Source organism: Phalacrocorax carbo, chromosome 5 (assembly GCF_963921805.1).
Source record: "Phalacrocorax carbo chromosome 5, bPhaCar2.1, whole genome shotgun sequence".
In the NCBI taxonomy this organism is placed as follows: domain Eukaryota; kingdom Metazoa; phylum Chordata; class Aves; order Suliformes; family Phalacrocoracidae; genus Phalacrocorax; species Phalacrocorax carbo.
In genome coordinates this window covers 2,347,933-2,373,982 of record NC_087517.1, presented here as the reverse complement: position 1 = coordinate 2,373,982, position 26,050 = coordinate 2,347,933, and the positions used below count along the sequence as shown (strand labels likewise).

At 44.0% G+C, this 26,050-nt stretch overlaps 1 protein-coding gene across 1 annotated transcript in view; it reads right to left on the bottom strand.

Annotated features, from left to right (window-relative positions):
* Positions 1 to 26,050, bottom strand: part of NEB (nebulin) — a 127,625-nt gene that overhangs the window by 74,723 nt on the left and 26,852 nt on the right. The window contains exons 29-56 of the mRNA XM_064453232.1: positions 25,693 to 25,899; positions 24,857 to 24,961; positions 24,586 to 24,693; positions 23,889 to 24,200; positions 22,938 to 23,144; positions 21,280 to 21,384; positions 20,350 to 20,457; positions 18,711 to 19,022; positions 18,360 to 18,566; positions 17,791 to 17,895; positions 16,795 to 16,902; positions 15,663 to 15,974; positions 15,258 to 15,461; positions 14,677 to 14,781; positions 13,727 to 13,834; positions 13,032 to 13,343; positions 12,160 to 12,363; positions 11,706 to 11,810; positions 11,505 to 11,612; positions 9,996 to 10,307; positions 8,739 to 8,942; positions 8,285 to 8,389; positions 8,084 to 8,191; positions 7,411 to 7,722; positions 6,539 to 6,742; positions 6,085 to 6,189; positions 5,884 to 5,991; positions 426 to 737 (exon numbers count right to left, since the gene is read on the bottom strand). Coding sequence (XP_064309302.1) covers positions 426 to 737; positions 5,884 to 5,991; positions 6,085 to 6,189; positions 6,539 to 6,742; positions 7,411 to 7,722; positions 8,084 to 8,191; positions 8,285 to 8,389; positions 8,739 to 8,942; positions 9,996 to 10,307; positions 11,505 to 11,612; positions 11,706 to 11,810; positions 12,160 to 12,363; positions 13,032 to 13,343; positions 13,727 to 13,834; positions 14,677 to 14,781; positions 15,258 to 15,461; positions 15,663 to 15,974; positions 16,795 to 16,902; positions 17,791 to 17,895; positions 18,360 to 18,566; positions 18,711 to 19,022; positions 20,350 to 20,457; positions 21,280 to 21,384; positions 22,938 to 23,144; positions 23,889 to 24,200; positions 24,586 to 24,693; positions 24,857 to 24,961; positions 25,693 to 25,899 — 5,112 coding nt within the window. The remainder of the gene's footprint in view (positions 1 to 425; positions 738 to 5,883; positions 5,992 to 6,084; positions 6,190 to 6,538; positions 6,743 to 7,410; positions 7,723 to 8,083; positions 8,192 to 8,284; positions 8,390 to 8,738; positions 8,943 to 9,995; positions 10,308 to 11,504; positions 11,613 to 11,705; positions 11,811 to 12,159; positions 12,364 to 13,031; positions 13,344 to 13,726; positions 13,835 to 14,676; positions 14,782 to 15,257; positions 15,462 to 15,662; positions 15,975 to 16,794; positions 16,903 to 17,790; positions 17,896 to 18,359; positions 18,567 to 18,710; positions 19,023 to 20,349; positions 20,458 to 21,279; positions 21,385 to 22,937; positions 23,145 to 23,888; positions 24,201 to 24,585; positions 24,694 to 24,856; positions 24,962 to 25,692; positions 25,900 to 26,050) is intronic.

Below are 26,050 nucleotides of genomic sequence, written 5' to 3'. Positions count from 1 at the left end.
CAATTAAACTGTCACGCACTAAGAACCGCAGGTCTTAATTTAAACTATTTTCTACCAGATAGAACAAAGGAATTTTCTCCACTACAGGCATTCAGCTAAAAAATACCCTCATCTAGGCAATTTCCTTTTCATATGCAGTTAATCTGCATATAAAAGTATTAATATTGTCTATTACGAAGGATTATATGCAGCTAATTCTACAACTCAGCTATCTGATCAGCTATATATAAACCTGCATGATACTCAACCTTCCTTACACACAGATTCATTCACTCCTAAAAATCTTATGACTTTGCTTGGAATAGGTAAATCAAAAGACAATGAAAAAACACTATATGACAGAGACAGTTCAAGAAGATTCTATACTTTATATTCAGAGAATTGCATTCACTTTAGAACTCCAACACTTCTCAGGGAGTACCCACATCACTCTGTAGATCGTAGGCCTTCTTAGCATGGATAACATCGTTCTGGTCTGGCAGGCAGATCCACTGATGCAGGTAGTGGCGGTAATCGACGTCGCTGACCAGCTCCTGACATTTCTTGGCCAACACGATTCCCAGCATGTCCACCGGGCTACTGAAGTGGGTCTTGGTCTTCTCAAAGGCTTTCTTGTACTCCCTGTCACTCTGGATCTTGGCTACGTGCATCGACCACATCATCTTTGGATCATCCTCTATGTTACGAGCCCCTATGTGGTGCCCAAGCTGCTTCCGATAGCCTTCCTTATATTTGTACTACAGGCAAAAAAGATGTTCAGTGAGTTTTCATTTAGTTTTCTTTATCTCCCTAGCAGTACCAACCTCCAGAGAACTTAGTATCTGAAACCACAGAAACTTTGAGTGAGAATGTATTCAGCTGACGAACTGCAGCGTACAGCTACAAAGAGATTCACATAACCGTACCTGCCTGATACAACCTTCACATTTTTGAAGAAACTCGCTGGCCTACACATTGAGAGATACTCCTTGGTAACTGAGAGTAAAAAAAGTCTCCAAATTACGGCAGGGATACAAAAGGCCCAAAGTTCAATATATATGCCCTACGTAAAGAATCAGTTAGTGACCTTCAAGCATGATAGCCAAATAAACTCCTATTAAATCTATACAAGAGGTAGAATCAGGAAGAGAACAGACACAGGCCTAGAAGTTTAAACAGAGACACAAACACATATATGGGATAAATCTTGTTATTAATAATTCATTAATAATATTTACTTTTATACTGCCTTTATTTTTACACAGAATCATGCTTAGGGTTTCCTTTCCAAATGCCCGTCTCAGCTGTGTACCCACAACACCAGGGCAGTGCACACTGACAGTGCGGAGCACAGCATCCACCTCAAAACTCCAGTCTGTTGCACGAGGAGATGCTGCCACAAGACCAGGAGGAACACTGCTTCGCATTATGTCCATCACACAGCTACCACTCGTACCTTCTCCACACCACCTACAAAGCCCTCACAACGCTGCACACCCATAGTGTGCAGGGACAGCTTAAAGGTTGGAACCTCCAGAGCCAACACGTTTAGGGACTGACTGAATGGTAACAACAGGCAAGTGCTGGGCAGCCTCCGCTCGTCTAAGGTTGCAAACCTTGGGTTTCAACTTCAAGCACCTGGAAACTGTCGACAGGGTGTGCTGCCGAGGGCCCCTGCGTACTTACATCGCTTGCAATGTCTCTGGAAGCTTTAGCAGACTTGATAGGAATGGCATCTGCCCGCATGTCGTAGCCCTTCTTCTTGTCTTCCTCCATCGCAAGCTTGTACAGTTTCTGAAAGAAAAACAAGCATTCCCCTCAAACAACACTCCTTCCCACACCACCACTGGCCAGGGACGGACACCGAACACCAGCTCAAACACCCACCTCACTGAAGTTCACTTTGTTCTGCTGCGCTAACAAAATACCAGGTGTATCCGGCATAATGTGAACGCTGGTCTTATCCTTCTCCCACGCTGATGTGTATGACCGCTGCAAAAAACAGTACCACATGAAATCACATCATGCAAGCACGGCCAACAAACTCAAAGAGCAAACCGGCTCAACAAACCGAAGCAACGAGCCCCGGCTTTGCACTGACGCAAGACCAATGTTGCTCATCCCAAAATTATCTAACGCTTCACCCTCTTCTTTTCCACACCACACTCAAGCACTGCTCCAACCACACAAAACAGAATTTCATCAAAAATAAGGAACACAAATCACCCAGGCAACAGGATCCATCTCCCTCCCTGCAAAACCCAGGCCCGGGAAGGAGAGGGCCCACAGTCCTCAGAAACGCACTCGTTTCCTCCAGCTTGTACACACAAGGAGAACTCACTTGGTTCATAATTTCAGAGTTGTGCTTTGCCAGGACCATGGGCATCGAGTCAGGAATGCTCGTGAACGGGATGGTGTCCGGGTGTTGGCGGTACTTCTTTTCACTCAGGATCAGGCTCGCCCTCTTGTTCTTCTCATCGTCCAGCGAACCACTTGGGGACCAGCCAATGCCCCTCAGCCACAGAAGGTCGGACTTGTACACGTTCTGAAAGGGCAGCCGGGCACACAAAGCAGCTCAGCAACAACCTTACTCCATGCAACCGCTCCGCCTACCAACGGAAGCTCTGACTAACAAAACACATTCCCCGGGGTCAACCCACCAGACACCACAAAACGGTCTCTCCTTAAGCTCAGCTCCTACAGCCTGGCTCCCCAGGCCTACAACAGCACAAGCTGCTGCCAAGCAAGCCACAAACCCTCCCAACCACCTTCTTACTCTCCCCAGAGGCGGCCCACCCCATTTCACAGTCTACAGCTGGCAGGGGCACGGGAGGAGCCTCACACCTCATCACCTAACGCTCTTCATACCATTCGCCACTGCACACATGGCTTGCCTTTGCCCACTGTTGGTCCTCCAAAAGAAAACAGCTGCCTCTGTTGCCCTTCCCCTGACATACAGAACACAAGACACCTGCAGCGACCCTCCCCGCCATATGATCAAGGCAAGACAGGACCCTCTGTGACCATAAAGCACGACCCCACACAAAATTCATCCCTGCCCAGTCACAACATCGACTCTCAGCAAGACAGTAAACAGACTCATTCTCAAAGAATCCACCCAGATTAGGGCTGCCCACCTGGACTTTCTCCAACAAAGGAACAGAACACAAGGGACTCTTCTGGTTTTCACACAGCCAGGAAAGAAGAACTTACGTCACTCTGAAGGTCGTACACTTTCCGCGCTTGGACAACATCGTTCTGGTCTGGCAGGCAGGTCCACCGATGCAGGCTGTGGCGGTAATCGATGTCGCTGACCAGCTCCTGACATTTCTTGGCCAACACGATTCCCAGCATGTCCACCGGGCTACTGAAGTGGGTCTTGGTCTTCTCAAAGGCTTTCTTGTACTCCCTGTCACTCTGGATCTTGGCTACGTGCATCGACCACAGCATCTTTGGATCATCCTCTATGTTACGAGCCCCTATGTGGTGCCCAAGCTGCTTCCGATAGCCTTCCTTGTATTTGTACTGCAGGGTTAAAGAAGCTCGGTAAGTTTCAGGCCAGATGTTCTCCATTCTGACTCTATTCCATAGCAGCGCCTGTGAGCAAGCGCTTTGCTAATGGAGCCTGGCAAGGTCACTATGTGAAAACATTGGACCTATCCTGGCCTGCGTCAATCATTTCGTGGTAGAAATCTCAATTTTGAGGTCTACAGGACAGGTAAAATTTTAGTCACTAACTTTAAACATTAGAAAGGAAGACTTTCATCTGTTCAGGGTGCTCGCGAGTGGGATCCCTTGGGAAACTGCCCTCGGAGATAAAGGAGTGAACATGAGCTCTTATCCCAACATGCAGGAAGTCAGACCAGGGAGGCAGAAGGCTAGCTTGACTAATCAAGACCTTTTAGCCAAACTAAAACACTAAACCAAAATGCACAGGCAGTGGAGGTAAGGAGTGCAGGGAGGTCATCAGGAAAGCCAAGACACAGTTGGAGCTGAACCTGGCTAGGGACATAAAAAATAGCAAGAAGGGTTTCTCAGATACACAGGACAACAAAGGAAGATGAAACTGTACCACCCATGATGAGCAAAATGGGAGACCTGGCTACAACCAACATGGAGAAGGCTGAGGCACTCAACAACTTTTTTGCTTCTGTCTTCACTTGTCAAGTGATCTAGCCATGCCACCCAATTCACTGAGTCCGAAGCCAGGGACTGGGAGAATAAAGTACTGCCCACTGTATGAGAAGACCAGGTTCAAGACCATCTAAAGAACCTGAATGTGCACAAGTCCATGGGACATGATGAGATGCATCTGTGGGCGCTCAGGGAACTGGCAGATGAAGTTGCTAAGCCACTACCCAACATATTTGAAAAGTTGTGGCAGTTCAGTGAAGTCCCCATCAACTGGAAAAGGGTAAACATAACCCTCATTTTTAAAAAGGGAAAAAAGCAAGTCTTCAGGGAACTACAGGCCAGACAGTCTCACCTCTGTGCCCAGCAAGATGATAGAGTAGATCATCCTGGAAACTATGTTAAGGCACATGGAAAACAGAGAGGTGACTGGTGACAGCCAAAATGGCTTCACTAAGGGCAAATTGTGCCTGGCGGATTTGGTGGCCTTCTACAGCAGGGTTACCGCATTGGTGGATAAAGGAAGAGAGACTGAGATCAGCTACCTGGAATTGTGCAAAGCATTTGATACTGTCCTGCACAACAGCCTTGTCTCTTAAATGGAGAGACATGGATTTGACAGGTGGACCACTTGGTAGATAAGGAATTGGCTGGATGGTCGCACTCAAAGCGTTGCAGTCGACGGCTCGACATCTGGGTAGAGACCAGTGATGAGTGATGTCCCTCAGGGGTTTGTAATGGGACCGGTATTATTTAACATCTTTGTTGGGGACATGGACAGTGGGATTGAGAGCACCCTCAGCAAGTTTGCGGATGACACTAGGCTGAGTGCTGTGGTTGAGACTTTAGAGGGAAGGGATGCCATCCAGAGGGCCCTAAGACAGGCTAGCGAGTTGGGCCTGTGAGAACCTCATGAGGTTCAACAAGGTCAAGTGCAAGGTCCTGCACCTGGGTCAAGGCAATCCCAAACATGGATACAGGCTGGGCGATGAGTGGAGTGAAGGCAGCCCTGCGGAGAAGGACTCGGGGGTACTGGTGGATGAAAAACTGAATATGACCCAGCAATGTTTGCTCGCAGCACAGAAAGCCAACCGTATCCTGGGCTGCATCAAAAGCAGCGTGGGCAGCAGGTCGAGGAAGGTGATTCTGCCCTCTGATTTGGTCTCATGAGAGCCCACTTGGAGTACTGCGTCCAAACCTGGGGACCTACCATAAGAAAGACAAGGACCTGCCCAACTGGGTCCAGAGGAAGGTCATGAAGATGATTAGGGGGCTGGTACACTTCCCCTGGGAGGACAGAATGAGAGAGTAAAGGGTTGTTAAGCCTAGACAGGAAAAGGCACTGGAGAGGCCTTACAGCAGACTCCAGTACGTAAACAGGACCTACAGGAAGATGTGGGGGGACCCTATATGAAAGAGTGTAGCAACAGGATGAGGGATAATGGTTTTAAAGTGAAAGAGGGTAGATTTAGATTAGATATTATGAAGAAATTTTTACTGTGAGGGTGGTGAGACACTGCAATATGTTGCCCAGCTAAGTTCAGGATGCACCCTCCAAGGAAGTCTTCCAGGTGACGTTGTAAATGGCTTTGATCAATCTCATAAGTTGATAAATGTCTCTCATGTGGCAGCAGTGTTGGAAAAAGATTAAAGTTCTCTTCCAAACCAAAACATTCTGTGATTCCATGATGCTATGACTTTTTCCCCTGCCTCCTTCTGAAATGACAAATCACACTACAGACAGTGTGCCACCAAGGGCCCCTGCGTACTTACATCGCTTGCAATGTCTCTGGAAGCTTTAGCAGACTTGATAGGAATGGCATCTGCCCGCATGTCATAGCCCTTCTTCTTGTCTTCCTCCATCGCAAGCTTGTACAGTTTCTGAAAGAAAAACAAGCATTCCCCTCAAACAACACTCCTTCCCACACCACCACTGGCCAGGGACGGACACCAAACACCAGCTCAAACACCCACCTCACTGAAGTTCACTTTGTTCTGCTGCGCTAACAAAATACCAGGTGTATCCGGCATAATGTGAACGCTGGTCTTATCCTTCTCCCACGCTGATGTGTATGACCGCTGCAAAAAACAGTACCACATGAAATCACATCATGCAAGCACGGCCAACAAACTCAAAGAGCAAACCGGCTCAACAAACCGAAGCAACGAGCCCCGGCTTTGCACTGACGCAAGACCAATGTTGCTCATCCCAAAATTATCTAACGCTTCACCCTCTTCTTTTCCACACCACACTCAAGCACTGCTCCAACCACACAAAACAGAATTTCATCAAAAATAAGGAACACAAATCACCCAGGCAACAGGATCCATCTCCCTCCCTGCAAAACCCAGGCCCGGGAAGGAGAGGGCCCACAGTCCTCAGAAACGCACTCGTTTCCTCCAGCTTGTACACACAAGGAGAACTCACTTGGTTCATAATTTCAGAGTTGTGCTTTGCCAGGACCATGGGCATCGAGTCAGGAATGCTCGTGAACGGGATGGTGTCCGGGTGTTGGCGGTACTTCTTTTCACTCAGGATCAGGCTCGCCCTCTTGTTCTTCTCATCGTCCAGCGAACCACTTGGGGACCAGCCAATGCCCCTCAGCCACAGAAGGTCGGACTTGTACACGTTCTGAAAGGGCAGCCGGGCACACAAAGCAGCTCAGCAACAACCTTACTCCATGCAACCGCTCCGCCTACCAACGGAAGCTCTGACTAACAAAACACATTCCCCGGGGTCAACCCACCAGACACCACAAAACGGTCTCTCCTTAAGCTCAGCTCCTACAGCCTGGCTCCCCAGGCCTACAACAGCACAAGCTGCTGCCAAGCAAGCCACAAACCCTCCCAACCACCTTCTTACTCTCCCCAGAGGCGGCCCACCCCATTTCACAGTCTACAGCTGGCAGGGGCACGGGAGGAGCCTCACACCTCATCACCTAACGCTCTTCATACCATTCGCCACTGCACACATGGCTTGCCTTTGCCCACTGTTGGTCCTCCAAAAGAAAACAGCTGCCTCTGTTGCCCTTCCCCTGACATACAGAACAAAAGACACCTGCAGCGACCCTCCCCGCCATATGATCAAGGCAAGACAGGACCCTCTGTGACCATAAAGCACGACCCCACACAAAATTCATCCCTGCCCAGTCACAACATCGACTCTCAGCAAGACAGTAAACAGACTCATTCTCAAAGAATCCACCCAGATTAGGGCTGCCCACCTGGACTTTCTCCAACAAAGGAACAGAACACAAGGGGCACTTCTGGTTTTCACACAGCCAGGAAAGAAGAACTTACGTCACTCTGAAGGTCGTACACTTTCCGCGCTTGGACAACATCGTTCTGGTCTGGCAGGCAGGTCCACCGATGCAGGCTGTGGCGGTAATCGATGTCGCTGACCAGCTCCTGACATTTCTTGGCCAACACGATTCCCAGCATGTCCACCGGGCTACTGAAGTGGGTCTTGGTCTTCTCAAAGGCTTTCTTGTACTCCCTGTCACTCTGGATCTTGGCTACGTGCATCGACCACAGCATCTTTGGATCATCCTCTATGTTACGAGCCCCTATGTGGTGCCCAAGCTGCTTCCGATAGCCTTCCTTGTATTTGTACTGCAGGGTTAAAGAAGCTCGGTAAGTTTCAGGCCAGATGTTCTCCATTCTGACTCTATTCCATAGCAGCGCCTGTGAGCAAGCGCTTTGCTAATGGAGCCTGGCAAGATCACCACAGGAGCAGGTGTCTATTCGCACCATATCCCTACTGAATCCTACACGACCATCACACCCCGTGCCTATAGTGGGTCACCACAGAAGGGACGTGGAGGCCCAGATGGCAACTCCATCCCCAGCTAATTCAGGAACCAGAGAAATGCAGGCAGGAAGGCAGGGTCTAAGGTTGCAAACCCTGGGCTTCAACTTCAAGCACCTGGAAACTGTCGATAGGGTGTGCTGCCGAGGGCCCCTGCGTACTTACATCGCTTGCAATGTCTCTGGAAGCTTTAGCAGACTTGATAGGAATGGCATCTGCCCGCATGTCGTAGCCCTTCTTCTTGTCTTCCTCCATCGCAAGCTTGTACAGTTTCTGAAAGAAAAACAAGCATTCCCCTCAAACAACACTCCTTCCCACACCACCACTGGCCAGGGACGGACACCAAACACCAGCTCAAACACCCACCTCACTGAAGTTCACTTTGTTCTGCTGCGCTAACAAAATACCAGGTGTATCCGGCATAATGTGAACGCTGGTCTTATCCTTCTCCCACGCTGATGTGTATGACCGCTGCAAAAAACAGTACCACATGAAATCACATCATGCAAGCACGGCCAACAAACTCAAAGAGCAAACCGGCTCAACAAACCGAAGCAACGAGCCCCGGCTTTGCACTGACGCAAGACCAATGTTGCTCATCCCAAAATTATCTAACGCTTCACCCTCTTCTTTTCCACACCACACTCAAGCACTGCTCCAACCACACAAAACAGAATTTCATCAAAAATAAGGAACACAAATCACCCAGGCAACAGGATCCATCTCCCTCCCTGCAAAACCCAGGCCCGGGAAGGAGAGGGCCCACAGTCCTCAGAAACGCACTCGTTTCCTCCAGCTTGTACACACAAGGAGAACTCACTTGGTTCATAATTTCAGAGTTGTGCTTTGCCAGGACCATGGGCATCGAGTCAGGAATGCTCGTGAACGGGATGGTGTCCGGGTGTTGGCGGTACTTCTTTTCACTCAGGATCAGGCTCGCCCTCTTGTTCTTCTCATCGTCCAGCGAACCACTTGGGGACCAGCCAATGCCCCTCAGCCACAGAAGGTCGGACTTGTACACGTTCTGAAAGGGCAGCCGGGCACACAAAGCAGCTCAGCAACAACCTTACTCCATGCAACCGCTCCGCCTACCAACGGAAGCTCTGACTAACAAAACACATTCCCCGGGGTCAACCCACCAGACACCACAAAACGGTCTCTCCTTAAGCTCAGCTCCTACAGCCTGGCTCCCCAGGCCTACAACAGCACAAGCTGCTGCCAAGCAAGCCACAAACCCTCCCAACCACCTTCTTACTCTCCCCAGAGGCGGCCCACCCCATTTCACAATCTACAGCTGGCAGGGGCACGGGAGGAGCCTCACACCTCATCACCTAACGCTCTTCATACCATTCGCCACTGCACACATGGCTTGCCTTTGCCCACTGTTGGTCCTCCAAAAGAAAACAGCTGCCTCTGTTGCCCTTCCCCTGACATACAGAACACAAGACACCTGCAGCGACCCTCCCCGCTATATGATCAAGGCAAGACAGGACCCTCTGTGACCATAGAGTATGAGCCCATAAATACTTCATCCCTGGCTACTCTGTACCAAAACTTAGCAAAAAGAATGCTACAATTCTAAAATCTCTCTTGAACCGTAAGACAGAAAATTCAAATGTCCTGTATTAGAAAGACTGAATTTGAAAACTTATTTTAAATACTATCACAAGGGAATCGTCTTAAACGAAGGAGGGTACATTTATATAAGATATTACGAAGAATTTCTTTACTGTGTGGGTGGTGAGTCACTGCAAATGGTCGCCCAGCTAAGCTGCACATGCCCGTGTGATGGAGTGTTTCAGAGGAGGTAACATGAGGCTTTGAGCATCTCAATCCAGTGTAATGTACCCCTGACATGGCAGGGGTTTGGCACTAGATGATCCTTCAATTCCCTTGCAATCAAACCATCCTATGATTCTATATTCTGTCATTATATGGTTCAGCATGATAACACAGACACAACACAGACTCACAGAATCCACCCAGATTAATGCTGCCCACCTGGACTTTCTCCAACAAAGGAACACAACACAAGGGACTCTTCTGGTTTTCACACAGCCAGGAAAGAAGAACTTACGTCACTCTGAAGGTCGTACACTTTCCGCGCTTGGACAACATCGTTCTGGTCTGGCAGGCAGGTCCACCGATGCAGGCTGTGGCGGTAATCGATGTCGCTGACCAGCTCCTGACATTTCTTGGCCAACACGATTCCCAGCATGTCCACCGGGCTACTGAAGTGGGTCTTGGTCTTCTCAAAGGCTTTCTTGTACTCCCTGTCACTCTGGATCTTGGCTACGTGCATCGACCACAGCATCTTTGGATCATCCTCTATGTTACGAGCCCCTATGTGGTGCCCAAGCTGCTTCCGATAGCCTTCCTTGTATTTGTACTGCAGGGTTAAAGAAGCTCGGTAAGTTTCAGGCCAGATGTTCTCCATTCTGACTCTATTCCATAGCAGCGCCTGTGAGCAAGCGCTTTGCTAATGGAGCCTGGCAAGATCACCACAGGAGCAGGTGTCTACTCACACCATATCCCTACTGAATCCTACACGACCATCACACCCCGTGCCTATACTAGGTCACCACAGGAGGGACGTGGAGGCCCAGATGGCAACTCCATCCCCAGCTAATTCAGGAACCAGAGAAATGCAGGCAGGAAGGCAGGGTCAACACACAACCAAAGCATCCCCCAGCTCAGCAGCTGGAGTGCAAAACTCAGGGAAAACCAACAGAATCCTCCAGCTGGCAATCTGGGCTTCATCCCACACAGCTCTGACTGCACCCGCCCACACAGCCCACAGCAGGCAGCACACTCCACTGCAGCAGGCTCTCCTCCACACTGCTCAGGAGTCTTATGCTACCAGTACTGTGTGTGACTTCGGCTGCCAGCCTACAGCCACCAATCTTGGGAAGTGACAAGGGGAAACATGACAGTTCTGTCCCTTGCCTCTTACTGAAATGTCAAGTAAGAATGTAGAGAGACTGAGCTCATCCTGTTACAGTAAGGCAATGAACCTGAACTACGGCACTCACATGAGAGAGTGAATGCAGCTGCTGCAGAGGTAAAACTTTAAAAGATACTTGAGGGCACTGTAATGACTGACCTACAGTGATTGGACATGCTGCCACTGCACACAGAAACAATAAATGCCCCAGTTGTAACTCAAAACTTGGTCTGGGTTTCCTTTCCAAATGCCCGTCTCAGCTGTGTACCCACAACACCAGGGCAGTGCACACTGACAGTGCGGAGCACAGCATCCACCTCAAAACTCCAGTCTGTTGCACGAGGAGATGCTGCCACAAGACCAGGAGGAACGCTGCTTTGCATTATGTCCATCACACAGCTACCACTCGTACCTTCTCCACACCACCTACAAAGCCCTCACAACGCTGCACACCCATAGTGTGCAGGGACAGCTTAAAGGTTGGAACCTCCAGAGCCAACACGTTTAGGGACTGACTGAATGGTAACAACAGGCAAGTGCTGGGCAGCCTCCGCTCGTCTAAGGTTGCAAACCTTGGGTTTCAACTTCAAGCACCTGGAAACTGTCGACAGGGTGTGCTGCCGAGGGCCCCTGCGTACTTACATCGCTTGCAATGTCTCTGGAAGCTTTAGCAGACTTGATAGGAATGGCATCTGCCCGCATGTCATAGCCCTTCTTCTTGTCTTCCTCCATCGCAAGCTTGTACAGTTTCTGAAAGAAAAACAAGCATTCCCCTCAAACAACACTCCTTCCCACACCACCACTGGCCAGGGACGGACACCGAACACCAGCTCAAACACCCACCTCACTGAAGTTCACTTTGTTCTGCTGCGCTAACAAAATACCAGGTGTATCCGGCATAATGTGAACGCTGGTCTTATCCTTCTCCCACGCTGATGTGTATGACCGCTGCAAAAAACAGTACCACATGAAATCACATCATGCAAGCACGGCCAACAAACTCAAAGAGCAAACCGGCTCAACAAACCGAAGCAACGAGCCCCGGCTTTGCACTGACGCAAGACCAATGTTGCTCATCCCAAAATTATCTAACGCTTCACCCTCTTCTTTTCCACACCACACTCAAGCACTGCTCCAACCACACAAAACAGAATTTCATCAAAAATAAGGAACACAAATCACCCAGGCAACAGGATCCATCTCCCTCCCTGCAAAACCCAGGCCCGGGAAGGAGAGGGCCCACAGTCCTCAGAAACGCACTCGTTTCCTCCAGCTTGTACACACAAGGAGAACTCACTTGGTTCATAATTTCAGAGTTGTGCTTTGCCAGGACCATGGGCATCGAGTCAGGAATGCTCGTGAACGGGATGGTGTCCGGGTGTTGGCGGTACTTCTTTTCACTCAGGATCAGGCTCGCCCTCTTGTTCTTCTCATCGTCCAGCGAACCACTTGGGGACCAGCCAATGCCCCTCAGCCACAGAAGGTCGGACTTGTACACGTTCTGAAAGGGCAGCCGGGCACACAAAGCAGCTCAGCAACAACCTTACTCCATGCAACCGCTCCGCCTACCAACGGAAGCTCTGACTAACAAAACACATTCCCCGGGGTCAACCCACCAGACACCACAAAACGGTCTCTCCTTAAGCTCAGCTCCTACAGCCTGGCTCCCCAGGCCTACAACAGCACAAGCTGCTGCCAAGCAAGCCACAAACCCTCCCAACCACCTTCTTACTCTCCCCAGAGGCGGCCCGCCCCATTTCACAGTCTACAGCTGGCAGGGGCACGGGAGGAGCCTCACACCTCATCACCTAACGCTCTTCATACCATTCGCCACTGCACACATGGCTTGCCTTTGCCCACTGTTGGTCCTCCAAAAGAAAACAGCTGCCTCTGTTGCCCTTCCCCTGACATACAGAACACAAGACACCTGCAGCGACCCTCCCCGCCATATGATCAAGGCAAGACAGGACCCTCTGTGACCATAAAGCACGACCCCACACAAAATTCATCCCTGCCCAGTCACAACATTGACTCTCAGCAAGACAGTAAACAGACTCATTCTCGAAGAATCCACCCAGATTAGGGCTGCCCACCTGGACTTTCTCCAACAAAGGAACAGAACACAAGGGACTCTTCTGGTTTTCACACAGCCAGGAAAGAAGAACTTACGTCACTCTGAAGGTCGTACACTTTCCGCGCTTGGACAACATCGTTCTGGTCTGGCAGGCAGGTCCACCGATGCAGGCTGTGGCGGTAATCAACGTCGCTGACCAGCTCCTGACATTTCTTGGCCAACACGATTCCCAGCATGTCCACCGGGCTACTGAAGTGGGTCTTGGTCTTCTCAAAGGCTTTCTTGTACTCCCTGTCACTCTGGATCTTGGCTACATGCATCGACCACAGCATCTTTGGATCATCCTCTATGTTACGAGCCCCTATGTGGTGCCCAAGCTGCTTTCGGTAGGCCGTTTTGTACTGGTACTAATTGAATGCAAAAAGAAGAATTATCACCTTTTTTTTTTGTAGCTGCAATTTGCTTTTCTGTGTTATTGATATAGTTGTTAAAGCTTATGCATGTAATATATTGTAATTTTTTTGCAATATTTTTCCAGGATTTTTGATTTTTTTATTGCATGTCGCGAAGGTATTGACTGACTTTTTAACAGTTATTTACTATCTTAATATAAATTACTGATTTAAATTTAATTAACTTTTCACCACTCAGAATTATAGAATCTGGGGAGGGCAGCAATATAATAGTGTTAAAATTTTAGACCTCTCCTCCTTTTAAATAAAAACCATCTTTTTCCAAAAATGTGTATCAGCTCTTTGCCCCACTATTCTTTCCACTCTATAAGACTTACTTCACTAGCTATGTCTCTGGAAGCCTTGGCTGACTTGAGGGGTATAGCATCAGGAGGAAGATCGTAGCCTTTCTTCTTCAGCTCTTCATATCCTAACTTGTAGTGTTTCTGTTGGAGAAGGATTCAAAATAATTATTGCAAATAAAACAGAGATTTTCAATATTACAACTTTCCTCCCCAATTATTGAAAGTAAAGTATGAGATTCCAGTTTCATGTATCAAATTAAATTTCATAACTTGCTTTTAAGAATGTGTATTTTGTAACTGATGATACAAAATATTTAAGAATTACTATATGTACGTTTTGTGGTTAACTCATTTGAGATCCAGATTTTCTTTTACTAAACATATTAATCTCAATGATTCACAGAGTCTTCTTCAGAGGTGAATAATACAACGCCATGATTCTCTACACCCAATTTCAATTGCGATTATTTTTGTCTTCTTGAGTTCTTATGATAGAGCTGCTAACATTTCTTTACCATTGCATGTAGTCTAGATTTCATAGAATCATAGAATTGTTAAGGTTGGAAAAGACCCTTAAGATCATCAAGTCCAACCGCTAACCTATCACTGTCCCATTATAAGCAGGAATTACACAACGCAATGTAATCCTAAGAGGCAAGTCAGTATAATCAGACATTTTAACAAGAGTGAAAGCACTGAACACGTATCTACAATGTTAATATGATCAGTAAGTATGGAAGAGAAAACTCCTAACTTGGGTTGAATATTTTCTTGGTGTTTTTTATATTCTAGCAACTCCACTTCCACTTGATATTTTTAGCAATTCCATTTGGGCTTCCCAGTGCGGAACAATTTTCACAGAAAAAGATCACAGGTGTGCTTACAGCTGTTAGAATTGTAGAATGACTCTACTCCATTTTAAACCAAAGCCACAACGCGTAATTCCAAATTCCATAAAAGAAACATTGAAGAGACACACTTACATCACTTGTATTAATTAAGTTGGATTTAGCCAGCAAAATTTCAGGAGTATCAGGCATAATGTGAACCTGAGTCTTGTCTTTGTCCCAGGCTTCTCTATACAGTATCTGAAAAGCGACACAAACAAAAATGCCTTGTTTGATAAAAGGCTCACATGCACAGAAGTAAATTAAGGTTACCTTTTCTCTACAATAGCAAAGCAAAGACGGACTATGCAAGCATGAGTGATGTAAACAACCCAAGATATTAAAATAAAATAATACAACAACTTCTTGCTGAAATACCTTTTTTCTCCTTTACATTCATAAATGTCAAGGAAACGGCATTATGACAATACATTTACGTACTATGTAGTCAAGTGTCTTATTTGCAGTCATTGCTGAATAAGTTATGCAGCACTAAAGACCTTCATCTTCTGAAAAAGGTGTAGTACTTCTTGACAGCTGAGCAGTAAGGCACTGATAGTAAACATCTGATATCTGAATATTTTAAGAACATGTTCTGATATGGAGGTCTTTTTAACAAATATATACTAATGTATCCAGTTATTGAATCACATGTTCTGTCTCTAGAGGCAACTTACATCACTTCTATTTTTAGCATTAGATTTTGCTAAAACGATATCCATGGCATCTGGGATACTTGTGAACTTAATAGTATCTGGGTGCTGCCGGTACTTCTTTTCACTCAATATTTCAGAAGCTTTCTTGTTCTTTTCAGATTCCAAAGACCCCAGAGGACTCCATCCAAGGCCTCTAAGCCATTGTAGATCTGACTTATACAGGTTCTGTTAAGGAAAAAAAAATCAAAACCATACTAGATTATTTCCCTGTTCATTTATTAAACCATATTAAAAGACTAACTGGTATTTTAGCTTCAGTCAGACCTCTACTGACATCAAAAGAGAGTTATTAAAGACACTTTTCCTTAAGCAGTAAATAACTTATAAGAAAAAAAAAAAGAAGAATTAAATCCAGAGGAAGCTTACATCACTCTGTAGCTCATAGACCCTCTTTGCCTGGGTGACATCATTCTGGTCTGGCAGACAAGTCCAGCGGTGTGGCATCTGCTTGTAGTCTATATCACTAACCAATTCCTGGCACTTCTTAGCCAGAAGGAAGCCTAACATATCCACGGGCATGTTAAACTTTGTCTTCCACTTTTCAAAATCTTTCTTGTACTCCCTCTCACTCTGCATCTTAGCTACTTGCATAGACCACAACATCTTGGGATCATCCTGTAGGCTGCGGAATCCAATGTGATGTCCCTGCTGCTTGCGGTAACCTTCTTTGTACTTGTACTAAAATTATAAAAGTCACATTATTGAAATTACAGTAAGAAACAGGCAATGGTAAAATATATAAGCAAAATATAAATATATTCACTCAGTTCAATGTTTCTTATTACCAATGAAATGAGCAACGTGCTAATGCACCTCATGTAAAGGTTTAGTAGCCCCTTGATTCTTGTGCATCACTTGGTGTCAGTGAAAGCTCCCCCTGGGAATGAACAGAGTCGCTGGAGAGCAAGAGTGCGTGGCTATAAGAATGCTCTCCTGTGCCATCTGATTCATACAGTGATGTTGTTCAGGGCTCCCAAAGGCTGACAGGCCAAAATATTTTGATGAATGAAATAATCAGCAATGAAAAATGCAGGTGCTTAAGCACTGGAAACATTTCCTGATGATTAATAAAATCTTTTCCATAAATGCAGGAGACATATTCATACCAAGTGATGAAAACAGCAGTACACGTGTCACCAAGTCTATTTCAGAGTTGTAAAGAGGATTTCTCAGTATAGGCACTGGGATCAGCTAACTGGATCAAATTTGCTGCTGCTCTGAAAATGTAACACCCAAAAGAGCAGACACTCCTAACTTTGTATGACTAGCCACTTCATGGATGGACCACAGTCTTTGGAATTGTCAAGATGCCAGAGCAACCCTTCTTAAATTGTTTTCTTCACTGAGAGGAACAGATCAGGAAAGAATTTCATCAGCAATCTTGCTTTTTACTCCAAGCCACACCTTCGCAGAGAGGTGCGTCTGGATCTAGTGCGGCTCTCTAGGTTACAGCAACTAGATAAAGCACATGTCACGTTGAATTAGAAACGATGCTTACATCACTTGCAATGTCCCTTGAAGCTTTGGCAGCTTTCACTGAAATGGCTTCAGGTGTGAGGTCATAGCCTTTCTTTATCATTTCCTCCCAGCCAAGCTTGTACAGTTTCTAAAATTGAAAGAAATATTAATTTAAAATTGTTAGTAATATGTGTGCCGCCTTCTATTTAGGTATGCTAATGATACCAAATTCTGGTCAACTCATAGGCTTCAGCTGCGAGAGAAGGGCTACTGGAATGGGGACTGAGAAATGGGAAACTGATAAACAAGGAACGCTATCTTCCAAGTCTCAGGCTAGTGATTAAATAGTTTTTCTTTACTGTAGCAGCTTCCTGCTATAGCTTATCTTGGGGATTTGAACCACATCTGGGGAATCTGAAATATATACAACTGGCATAACTGAAAACTTTTCGATTGGCTTAACAAAATTTTAATTGATAAGGCTGTAGTGTAGTCATTTAGTAGTCAATTCAGTTTGTGCACACTTGATTTTAAGTACCAGCACGTGCAAGTCAAACATTTGCTGCTGAGCAATCCCGCAAAGCAAAACCTAAGTATTTTCTACTGGCACAACTGTCACGTTCTCATATTTGAAAGCTGACAGAAAAGTTAGAATCACTGCATGTATTTCTTTTTGTATATATTTTAAAATATACACAATGAACTTGTAATTTTATAATAAGGAATTTTCAACATGATTGATTTCTGTGGTAAGCATAGAATACGGACTATGCACGTCTAGATTTCAAAAATAGACTTGTATTTTCCATACATTATAATGTAATTTAGGCTGTTGCTTTGCTAGCCTGAAGATGGGACTTATTGCTACCCTGAAAACATTACTCACATAAAAATTCTTGGCTCTATTCTAAGTCCCCATTCTGTTTCTTCTAACTTAAACAAATTAATTACTTATTTTGAAATGGGAGGCACCTTTACATTTGAAGAAAGTAGATATTAATTTAAAATGTAATTGGAAGCATTAAAAAAACTCTACCTGACTGTAGTTCGCCTTGTTCTGTTTTGCCTGTAGAATATCTGGTGTATCTGGCATCACATGTACCTGAATTTTATCCTTCTCCCACGCTTGAGTATAAGCATGCTATTGAAAAAAGTAACATCACATGTGTTAATATAAATGACAATGGGTGGCTTTCACCTTTCCGTTTGCACACTTTGGATTGTGGATGGGTAAAAAGATGAAGGTGCTGGCTTAGATTTATTTTACTATGTAATGACCTAATCCAGAACCAGCCCAATTAGGATGCAGACTTGCTCCTAATGAAGGCCAACTATCAAGATTTTCAGGGCCAATAATTTCTGTACAAGAGTGAGAAGAATAGAGGTTGAAGAGGTAGCAATGAGAAAAATGAGAAAAGATTTATTTAACCAATGCTATTTGTCAGTAACTGAGAAGAAAAAAAATGTAAAAAGAGGAACCTGTAAGTGACAGTTGTTCCTCCCAAGGAAACGCTGCTACATACAGGTGGTGACAGAGACTTACAGACTGTTTATTGAAATGGATTATATGTGAATGTCTGTCTAATTTTCCTTATAAATACTCACTTTGTTCATGATATTTGCATTCTGCTTTGCAAGGACCATGTCCATGGCATCATTCTGTTTTGTAAAGGGGAACATGCTGGGATGCTGGCGGTATTTCTGATCACTTGCAATTTCTGTGGCTTTCTTAGATTTCTCCACATCCAGAGAACCCGCAGGACTCCAGCCGATACCCTTGAAGTACTCATTGTAATCCTGCTTGTACTCATTCTGCCAAATAGAACACAAAAGGCAAGTTTATAATTTTCAAATGGCTCATGCAAGATAATTCTGTTGTTCCCAAAACACAGCCATAATGAAAAAACAGGAAGAGAAGTCACAGCTGTGAATGGCAGAAGGAAAACAGAAACTCACATCACTTTGTATCTGATTCATGTTTCTGTACAGTTCTAAACTCATCGCGTCCGGTAGGAGCATATACTGGTGAATTAGTCGTTTGTAGTTAGTGTTGGTCACACGATCTTGTGCCTCCTTAGCTGCCACGATGCTGAGTGTATCAGAAGGTGTTTGGTAATGCGTCTTGCTCGCTTCGTAAGCTTTCTTGTATTCACGATCAGACTGCATCTTAGCCACTTGCATATAATGGACAAGTTTGGGATCATCCTGAAGGCTGCGGAAGCCTACAAGTTTTCCCTTGTCTTGTTCATAACCTAATTTGTATTTATACTGTAAAGAGAACAGAGACAGGAGACCTTCATTTTATTTCATTTGTTTAATAAGCAATATCTATCTTGTAAGGAAAAAAAAACCCCAAAACTTAGATTAAAATAAGATTTTTACATTGTTAAGAAAACATCGCAGAGCATATAGAGGTGGTGGCTTTGTCCACCTACTCTTAGGGTGCACTCTGAAGCAAAACAGATGCCTAGCATCCCTTTTAAAAGCAGTATATTTAAAACACCTAATAAATGAATTTTCCTTACAATAGTTCACTCTGCTCCTACATAAGGTTCAATGTAACCTGGGGTTCAATTGCTTTCTAATCTCATTATAAATGACACAATGAAAATATGAAACATACTGACAGAAAGCAAAAGGCAAAGGAACACGTAGGATCTGGTTTGCTGAAGACAGTTCTTTGGAAAAAGTGCACTTTTTATTCTTTTCACACCGTAGTCTAGAGATACCCATATTAGCTCTAAGATGAGCTATCACAAACATTAGAACCAGGGCATGTTAACCCACACAGTTCTCTGTTACTGTTGCTATCCTGCTTCCAATATTTGGCTTAGGTAACTATTTTCGTGGTAGTCTGCACCACACTCGGAATACTTGAGTTATTATCTAAAGACTAACCATAAAATCAAAGATCTAATCATCACTTCCAGATCCTGCCCCAGCTCCATTGCCCTTCTCTGGACACGCTCCAGCCCCTCAAGGCCCTTCTTGTCCCGAGGGGCCCAAACCTGAGCCCAGCACTCGAGGTGGGGCCTCACTGGTGCCGAGCACAGGGGCCCCATCCCTGCCCGGCTCCTGCTGGCCACACCAGTGCTGACACAAGCCCGGGGGCTGGTGGCCTCCTTGGCCACCTGGGCACTGCTGGCTCATGCCCAGCCGGCTGTCAGCCAGCACCCCCAGGGCCTTCTCCGCCGGGCACTTCCCAGCCCCTCTGCCCCGGGCCTGGAGCGTTGCCTGGGGTTGGTGTGACCCAAGGGCAGGACCCGGCCCTTGGCCTTGTTAAACCTCACACAACTGGCCTCGGCCCATCGATTCAGCCTGTCCCGGTCCCTCTGCAGAGCCTTCCTGCCTTGAGCAGATCAACACTACTGCTCAACTCGGTGTCATCTGCAAACTTACTGAGGGTGCACTTGATCCCCTCATCCAGATCATATGATATATATATATATATATGATATATATGATATATATTTGTCAGTGTTATTTAAAAGCCAGAGAACAGACTTCATGTAATTGACATTTAAAATTGAATTGTGTCAAGAAATGAATGTTTTACAATATCTGAAATGGATAATTTTTTCTTTCAAGAACTTACATCACTAGCAATATCCCTAGAAGCTTTGGCAGCTTTGATAGGGATAGCATCAGCTCTGAGATCATACCCTTTCTTCCTAGATTCTTCAAATGAAAGTCTGTACATTTTCTATGAAAAGAAAGAAAAGAAACAGCCTTTTAAAAAGCAAAACACACCACACTGAAATAAAGCTCTATTCATTTTATAGGATAACTTGAAACACAGACTATTCTTATGTTTAACGCTCCTTGAACAGTTGTTTAAGGCACTCAGGCACACAGAGACATAAATACTTCAAAATTAACTCCAGTCCTAGTATTCATACATCAAGGCAGCTCGACTGCACTATAATTAGTAACAATAACCTGTAACAAAAAAAGCAAGAAATTGCATTTGTTTCTCACATGCACAAATATTGGTGAAAAACTACATCTATAAGAATGTCAGCTTTTAAAAAAATCAGATAAATACATCTATTTCTGTGCACAGTAAAGATGTGCACAATTACAATCAATGCTTTATTCAGCGTACACAGATTCATCAACTGGCTACTGAAAAACCGCCTATAACATCATCTGTTACCAAAAGAATAGGTGCGATCTGCAAAAAAGGATTTTCTGTCCAGTACAAAATTTTGTGCATGGGGAAATAAAATAGTAAATACAGTTACAAACAGTGACAGTACTCAAACTCTACTATTTTGTTAGTAACTATTATATTTTAATGACCTACATGAAAACTTCATAATCTGACTACAAATACTGCTGCCTTCTCTTGGTGACTTTTGGTATTTAATTTTGGGGAAAGAAGTAGGGAAAACGAAAATTATATAGTTTCTTGTGAAATTACTACAGGTTAGAAAGTGAGAATTCGACTTCCCTATGCTGTCATCTCTCTTATTCCTAATAAAAAATAAAACAGCAACATCATAGTCTTACAAACAGTACTCACATCACTTAAATTAAATGCATTCACTTTTGCTAGGGCAATCTGTGGAATATCTGGTGTGATGTGAACTTTCTTTTTGTCTTCTTCCCATGCTTGCTTGTACTTGTGCTGGAAGGATTAAAAAAAAAAATAAAAAGAGGCATCAACATAACAATAAAGTTACATAAAACAATTTAAAAGAATATTTCCTATTTGAGATATAATCTTTCTTTATGATGATGCAACTACTAACATGGTAGGAACAGATGTCTTTTTATTTTAGCACTTCAAAGCAGTGTGAATCAGGAATAGCTCTTATAAAGTTAATTGTGTGAGGCTGAAATAAGAGTGGAAGAACTATCACTCTTGCTAGAGTATTTTATTGCCTGTCTCTCTCCCAGCAGCGTATTCAAGCACACTGAAGAGCAGAAAACAATAGGTTTCAAAATGTACTGGGTCTGGCTGGGATGGAGTCAATCCTCCCCACAGCAGCTCCAGCAGTGCTGTGGTTTACATTTGACTAAAACAATGCTGACAACACACTAATGTTTTAGCTGACACTGAACCATGTTTGCACAGTATCGAGACCCTCTCTGTTTCTCACTCTGCCCCCGCAGTGAACAGACTGGGTGGTGTGCAAGAGGTTGGGAGGGGACATAACCAGGCGGAAGAACTGAACTCATCAGAGACATATTCCATGCCATATAACGTCAGCTCAGCAAATAAAAAGGGAGAGAAGGGGGTTTAGGGAGGTTAGACATCTTTTGCTTGGGAGCTGGCTAGGCATCGTTCTACCTGTGGGAAGTGGCAAGAGATTGCTTTTGCGTCACTTGTTTTGTTTTCTTTCTCTCTTCTTCCACTTCTCCTTTGCGTATTAAACATCTGCTATCTTGTCCCACAAGTTTTCTTGCTTTTACTCTGCCTTTCCTCTTCCCCCATCCCACCGGGGGGAGAGGAGGAAGTGAGCGAGTGGCTGTGTGGTGTTTAGCTGCCTACTGGGGTTAACCCACAACTAAAAGCCAAGTCAGAAGGCATACAGAAAAGCATTATTAGAGGTAGAAGGTTATTAGTTTATCTCCTGGAAAATAACTACCAGTTGAGAGAGGTCATAGAGATTTACTCAGAGGAACTAGAGCCAAGGACAATGCCTGTAACATTCTGATGGTCCCTCTAACTACAATGCACATGAACTCTAGACATTCCTAAAGAACACCAGCCAATTACATCAGTTCAGCAGGAGAATCAGAAAATAAATATAATTATAAAAGCATTCGCATCATGCAGCAATATCCTATTGATGTAACAGGTGTCGGCTGAAACAGACTGTACATTTGAAAGTCTAAATCCTATTTCTGGAAGGGGATCACTCCAGTGTTTTTAGCTCCTAGATTTCAACTGCTGAAAGTCTATAATCTGTTATCTTGGGTGAACGTTATTAATAAAATGTGACCCCCCCAGGTCTGTCTTTATATGTATTTCTTAGAAATATTAGGGTCATGCTTTGCTTTCAGGTATATCAAAGGTCTATTAAGATGAAACACAATTACAGTCAAGCATATTCATTAGCTGACAAAACTGATGATTTCCAAAGCTGTGCATGCAATAAGATTGACTCTTACATCAGGTATAGTTTGTTTCTTACTTCTGCAAACTTAAATGAATTTTGATGAACACTTCCTTACCTCATCCATGATTTTAGCATTATTTAAGGCTAGGACCATGTTCATGGAATCCATAGGAACAGAATACTTCAACTTGTCGGGATGCTGGCGATACTTCTTTTCACTAACAATTTCCATCGCTTTTTTGTTCTTCTCAGCTTCCAGGGAGCCCAGTGGCATCCATCCCATACCCTTCATACTTTCATCATATTCTGCTCTGTATTGATTCTGGAAGCAGACAGGAAAGAAAATAATCAGATGCATGAAAATGTCTGTAAATCACGACACTTCCTTCTGTGTTTAATAAAGATTAAATTTTGAAGGCACTTACTCCAAAAAGAAGCAAAGAGTATCAAAATGCATTCAAGGATTATTTAGAAACACTTTGTTACAGTGGTGTCTGGTTTATTACTCTGCATTTTATACAGTGTTCAGATCCTCCTTATGATGTATATAGATTGCTCGCACGAGATTCAATGCTCTTGAAGAAGAGGATTATCTTGAACCACTATACTGAGAAAAAAAGACCCTCTTCTCTAGAGGTTAAAATTCCAGAAAATCTGAAAATATAGATACTTCGCTAGTTTCCCCTTTTTCTGAAAAGATATCTTTTTGGACGTACAAGATAAATCGATCAATGAAAAGTGAAGCTTTTCCTGTCTTGGCCCGCACACAAGTATTGCTCCTGAAGAGACCGATGGGACATGTAAACAGTAAAAATTCATTTTGCTTTATACAGAAAATTACTTATTTCTGAGCCCAAATTCTTTAGCAATAAGTGTAATTTAATATTTCAGAGTCTTAGAAAAATACCATGGCTATCATTGCTGAAGGTCTTGTTTCATTTACTACATTTTAGTATATACCTGAACTAATTTCACCAGGAAAACAGTACTATTTCTCTTACAGTATGCTTTCATAAACTAAGCATCATTGTATTCGTAACACAAGATTGAAGAATCTCTTACTTACATCACTTTGTATCTGCATCATGTTTTTGGCTAATTCAAGACTCATGGCATCAGGCAAAACGTTGTAGGTATGGATCAAGTTTTTGTAATTTGTATTTGTAACCGCTTCCTGTGCTTTCTTGGCCGCCACAACACTGACCATGTCAACTGGAGTATGGAAATTAGTCTTTGCCTTCTCATAATCCTTTTTGTATTCACGATCAGATTGCATCTTAGCCACCTGCATGAAGTGCACCAGCTTGGGGTCGTCTTCAAGGCTGCGGAACCCGATATGCTTTCCTTTCTCTTTTTCATAGGCTAGTTTGTATTTATACTGACAGCAGGAAAGAGAAAGAACAGCAAAAACTTAAATAAAAAACCTGCACCGTTACACTCCATTTTCACTCTGAAAATATTTGTTCTTTTTCACCACAACAGCTCATGTTTAGTCACTTACAGAGACTCAGTCTTACAAAATAGCCCACTGAACACAGGCACGTGAAGCTCAGCAGCTTGCTGAACAAAGGGCAAAAAAGCACAATTCAGTGTTACTCCACTGGAGAGCAAGTACTGCAAAGGTTTACGTCACCAAGCATAGAATTGAAACCTAGACAACTCGAGATGCTTGAAAAAAACACATTTGTGCCTAACAGAGAGCTTTGAAAACATTCTGACTGTCTTTGTAGCTACTCTGAGTACTATCACGCAACCAAACTTACATCACTTGCAATGTCTCTGGAGGCTTTGGCTGCTTTTATTGGAATAGCATCTGGCTGCATGTCATAACCTTTCTTCTTTTCTTCCTCCCATCCAGCTTTGTAAAGTTTCTAATTTAAAACATAAAAGAGAACGGGCACTCTATTACGAAGGCAGAACTACTGAAGTACCCTACATGTGAATTTAAATATTTTCAAAAAAGATGTAAAAATGACACCAGTTTTTGATCGATGCAACAGAGACTGAAGGCGCACCGTGAGTGCGGTAACTCACATTACTCATTGTGATCTGGTTCACTCTAGACTGCAGAATTTCTGGAGTATCTGGCATAACATGAATGCTGGTCTTCTCTTTGTTCCATTTATCGGTGTAGAGCTTCTGCAATTACAAAGTAATATTTAGCATAGAAAAGGCATTGCACTGATGAAATAAGAGCTTTTGTTTTGCTCATTTGCAATAAACTATATTTTACAGTGCAGTAAAGTTCCATAAGTACTACAAATAATCTTCACAAATACAACTGCTGAGTGGCAATATTATATTCCTCCTTTTTCTTTAGTACTTTAAGACACTTGCGAAGTATGTTCTGATAACTAATAAATATTGAAGCCAAAAATTTTCAGTCTGCATTCTTCCCTACTTCAATGCAAAGCATAAATTATTTTTTTCACACACCCTCACTCCATGACAAACATCGAATAAGGATCAGCGGTGTCCCAGATAACCAGGGACAAATTTAAAGAACTCCACTTTTTGAGGAAACCTGTACAAAACTGACAGAATTTCAGGGGTTTTTCAGCTCACTGATTAAGAATACTACTTCCTGCAAAAAAGGAGCAAAGAGTTCCAAAGCACTATAAATCTGGAGAAAACATCTTCAATCACACACAAGAGACATTTTTAATCTTTATAAGCAGAAAATGAAACTCCCTTAATTATGAATACAGTCTGAGGCTTCCATCATCTCTTACTGTCTAGTCTTAACCAAGCAAACCCACTACGCCCATGTGAAATTCTAATGACTTCAGTGGGAATGTGCCTGTCCCGTAATTTTGCAAGAAAGAGACCCAACCACTGGCTCAGTCATGATCATCTGAACAAATTCTCACCTTATTCATGGTCTTGGCATTTTGCTTAGCTAGCACTTGTTCCATTGCATCCATTGTAATAGAATACTTCAGCTTGTCTGGGTGCTGACGATACTTCTTTTCACTGAGAATCTCCGTAGCTTTTTTGGCCTTTTCTACATCCAGAGACTGAATTGGTATCCAGCCAACTCCTCTCAACCAGTTATTGAAGTCTGCTTTGTACACATTCTTTTACAAAATAAACAAGGAAAAACACAGTGAGACAAGGAATATTAGAATGTCCATATACATAGAAACAGGTAAGGCCTTAAAACTTCTCCTGGTCATTCATTTTTGAAGGAAAATTTAGAGAAGCCTGTTAACACCACTATTGTTTTCC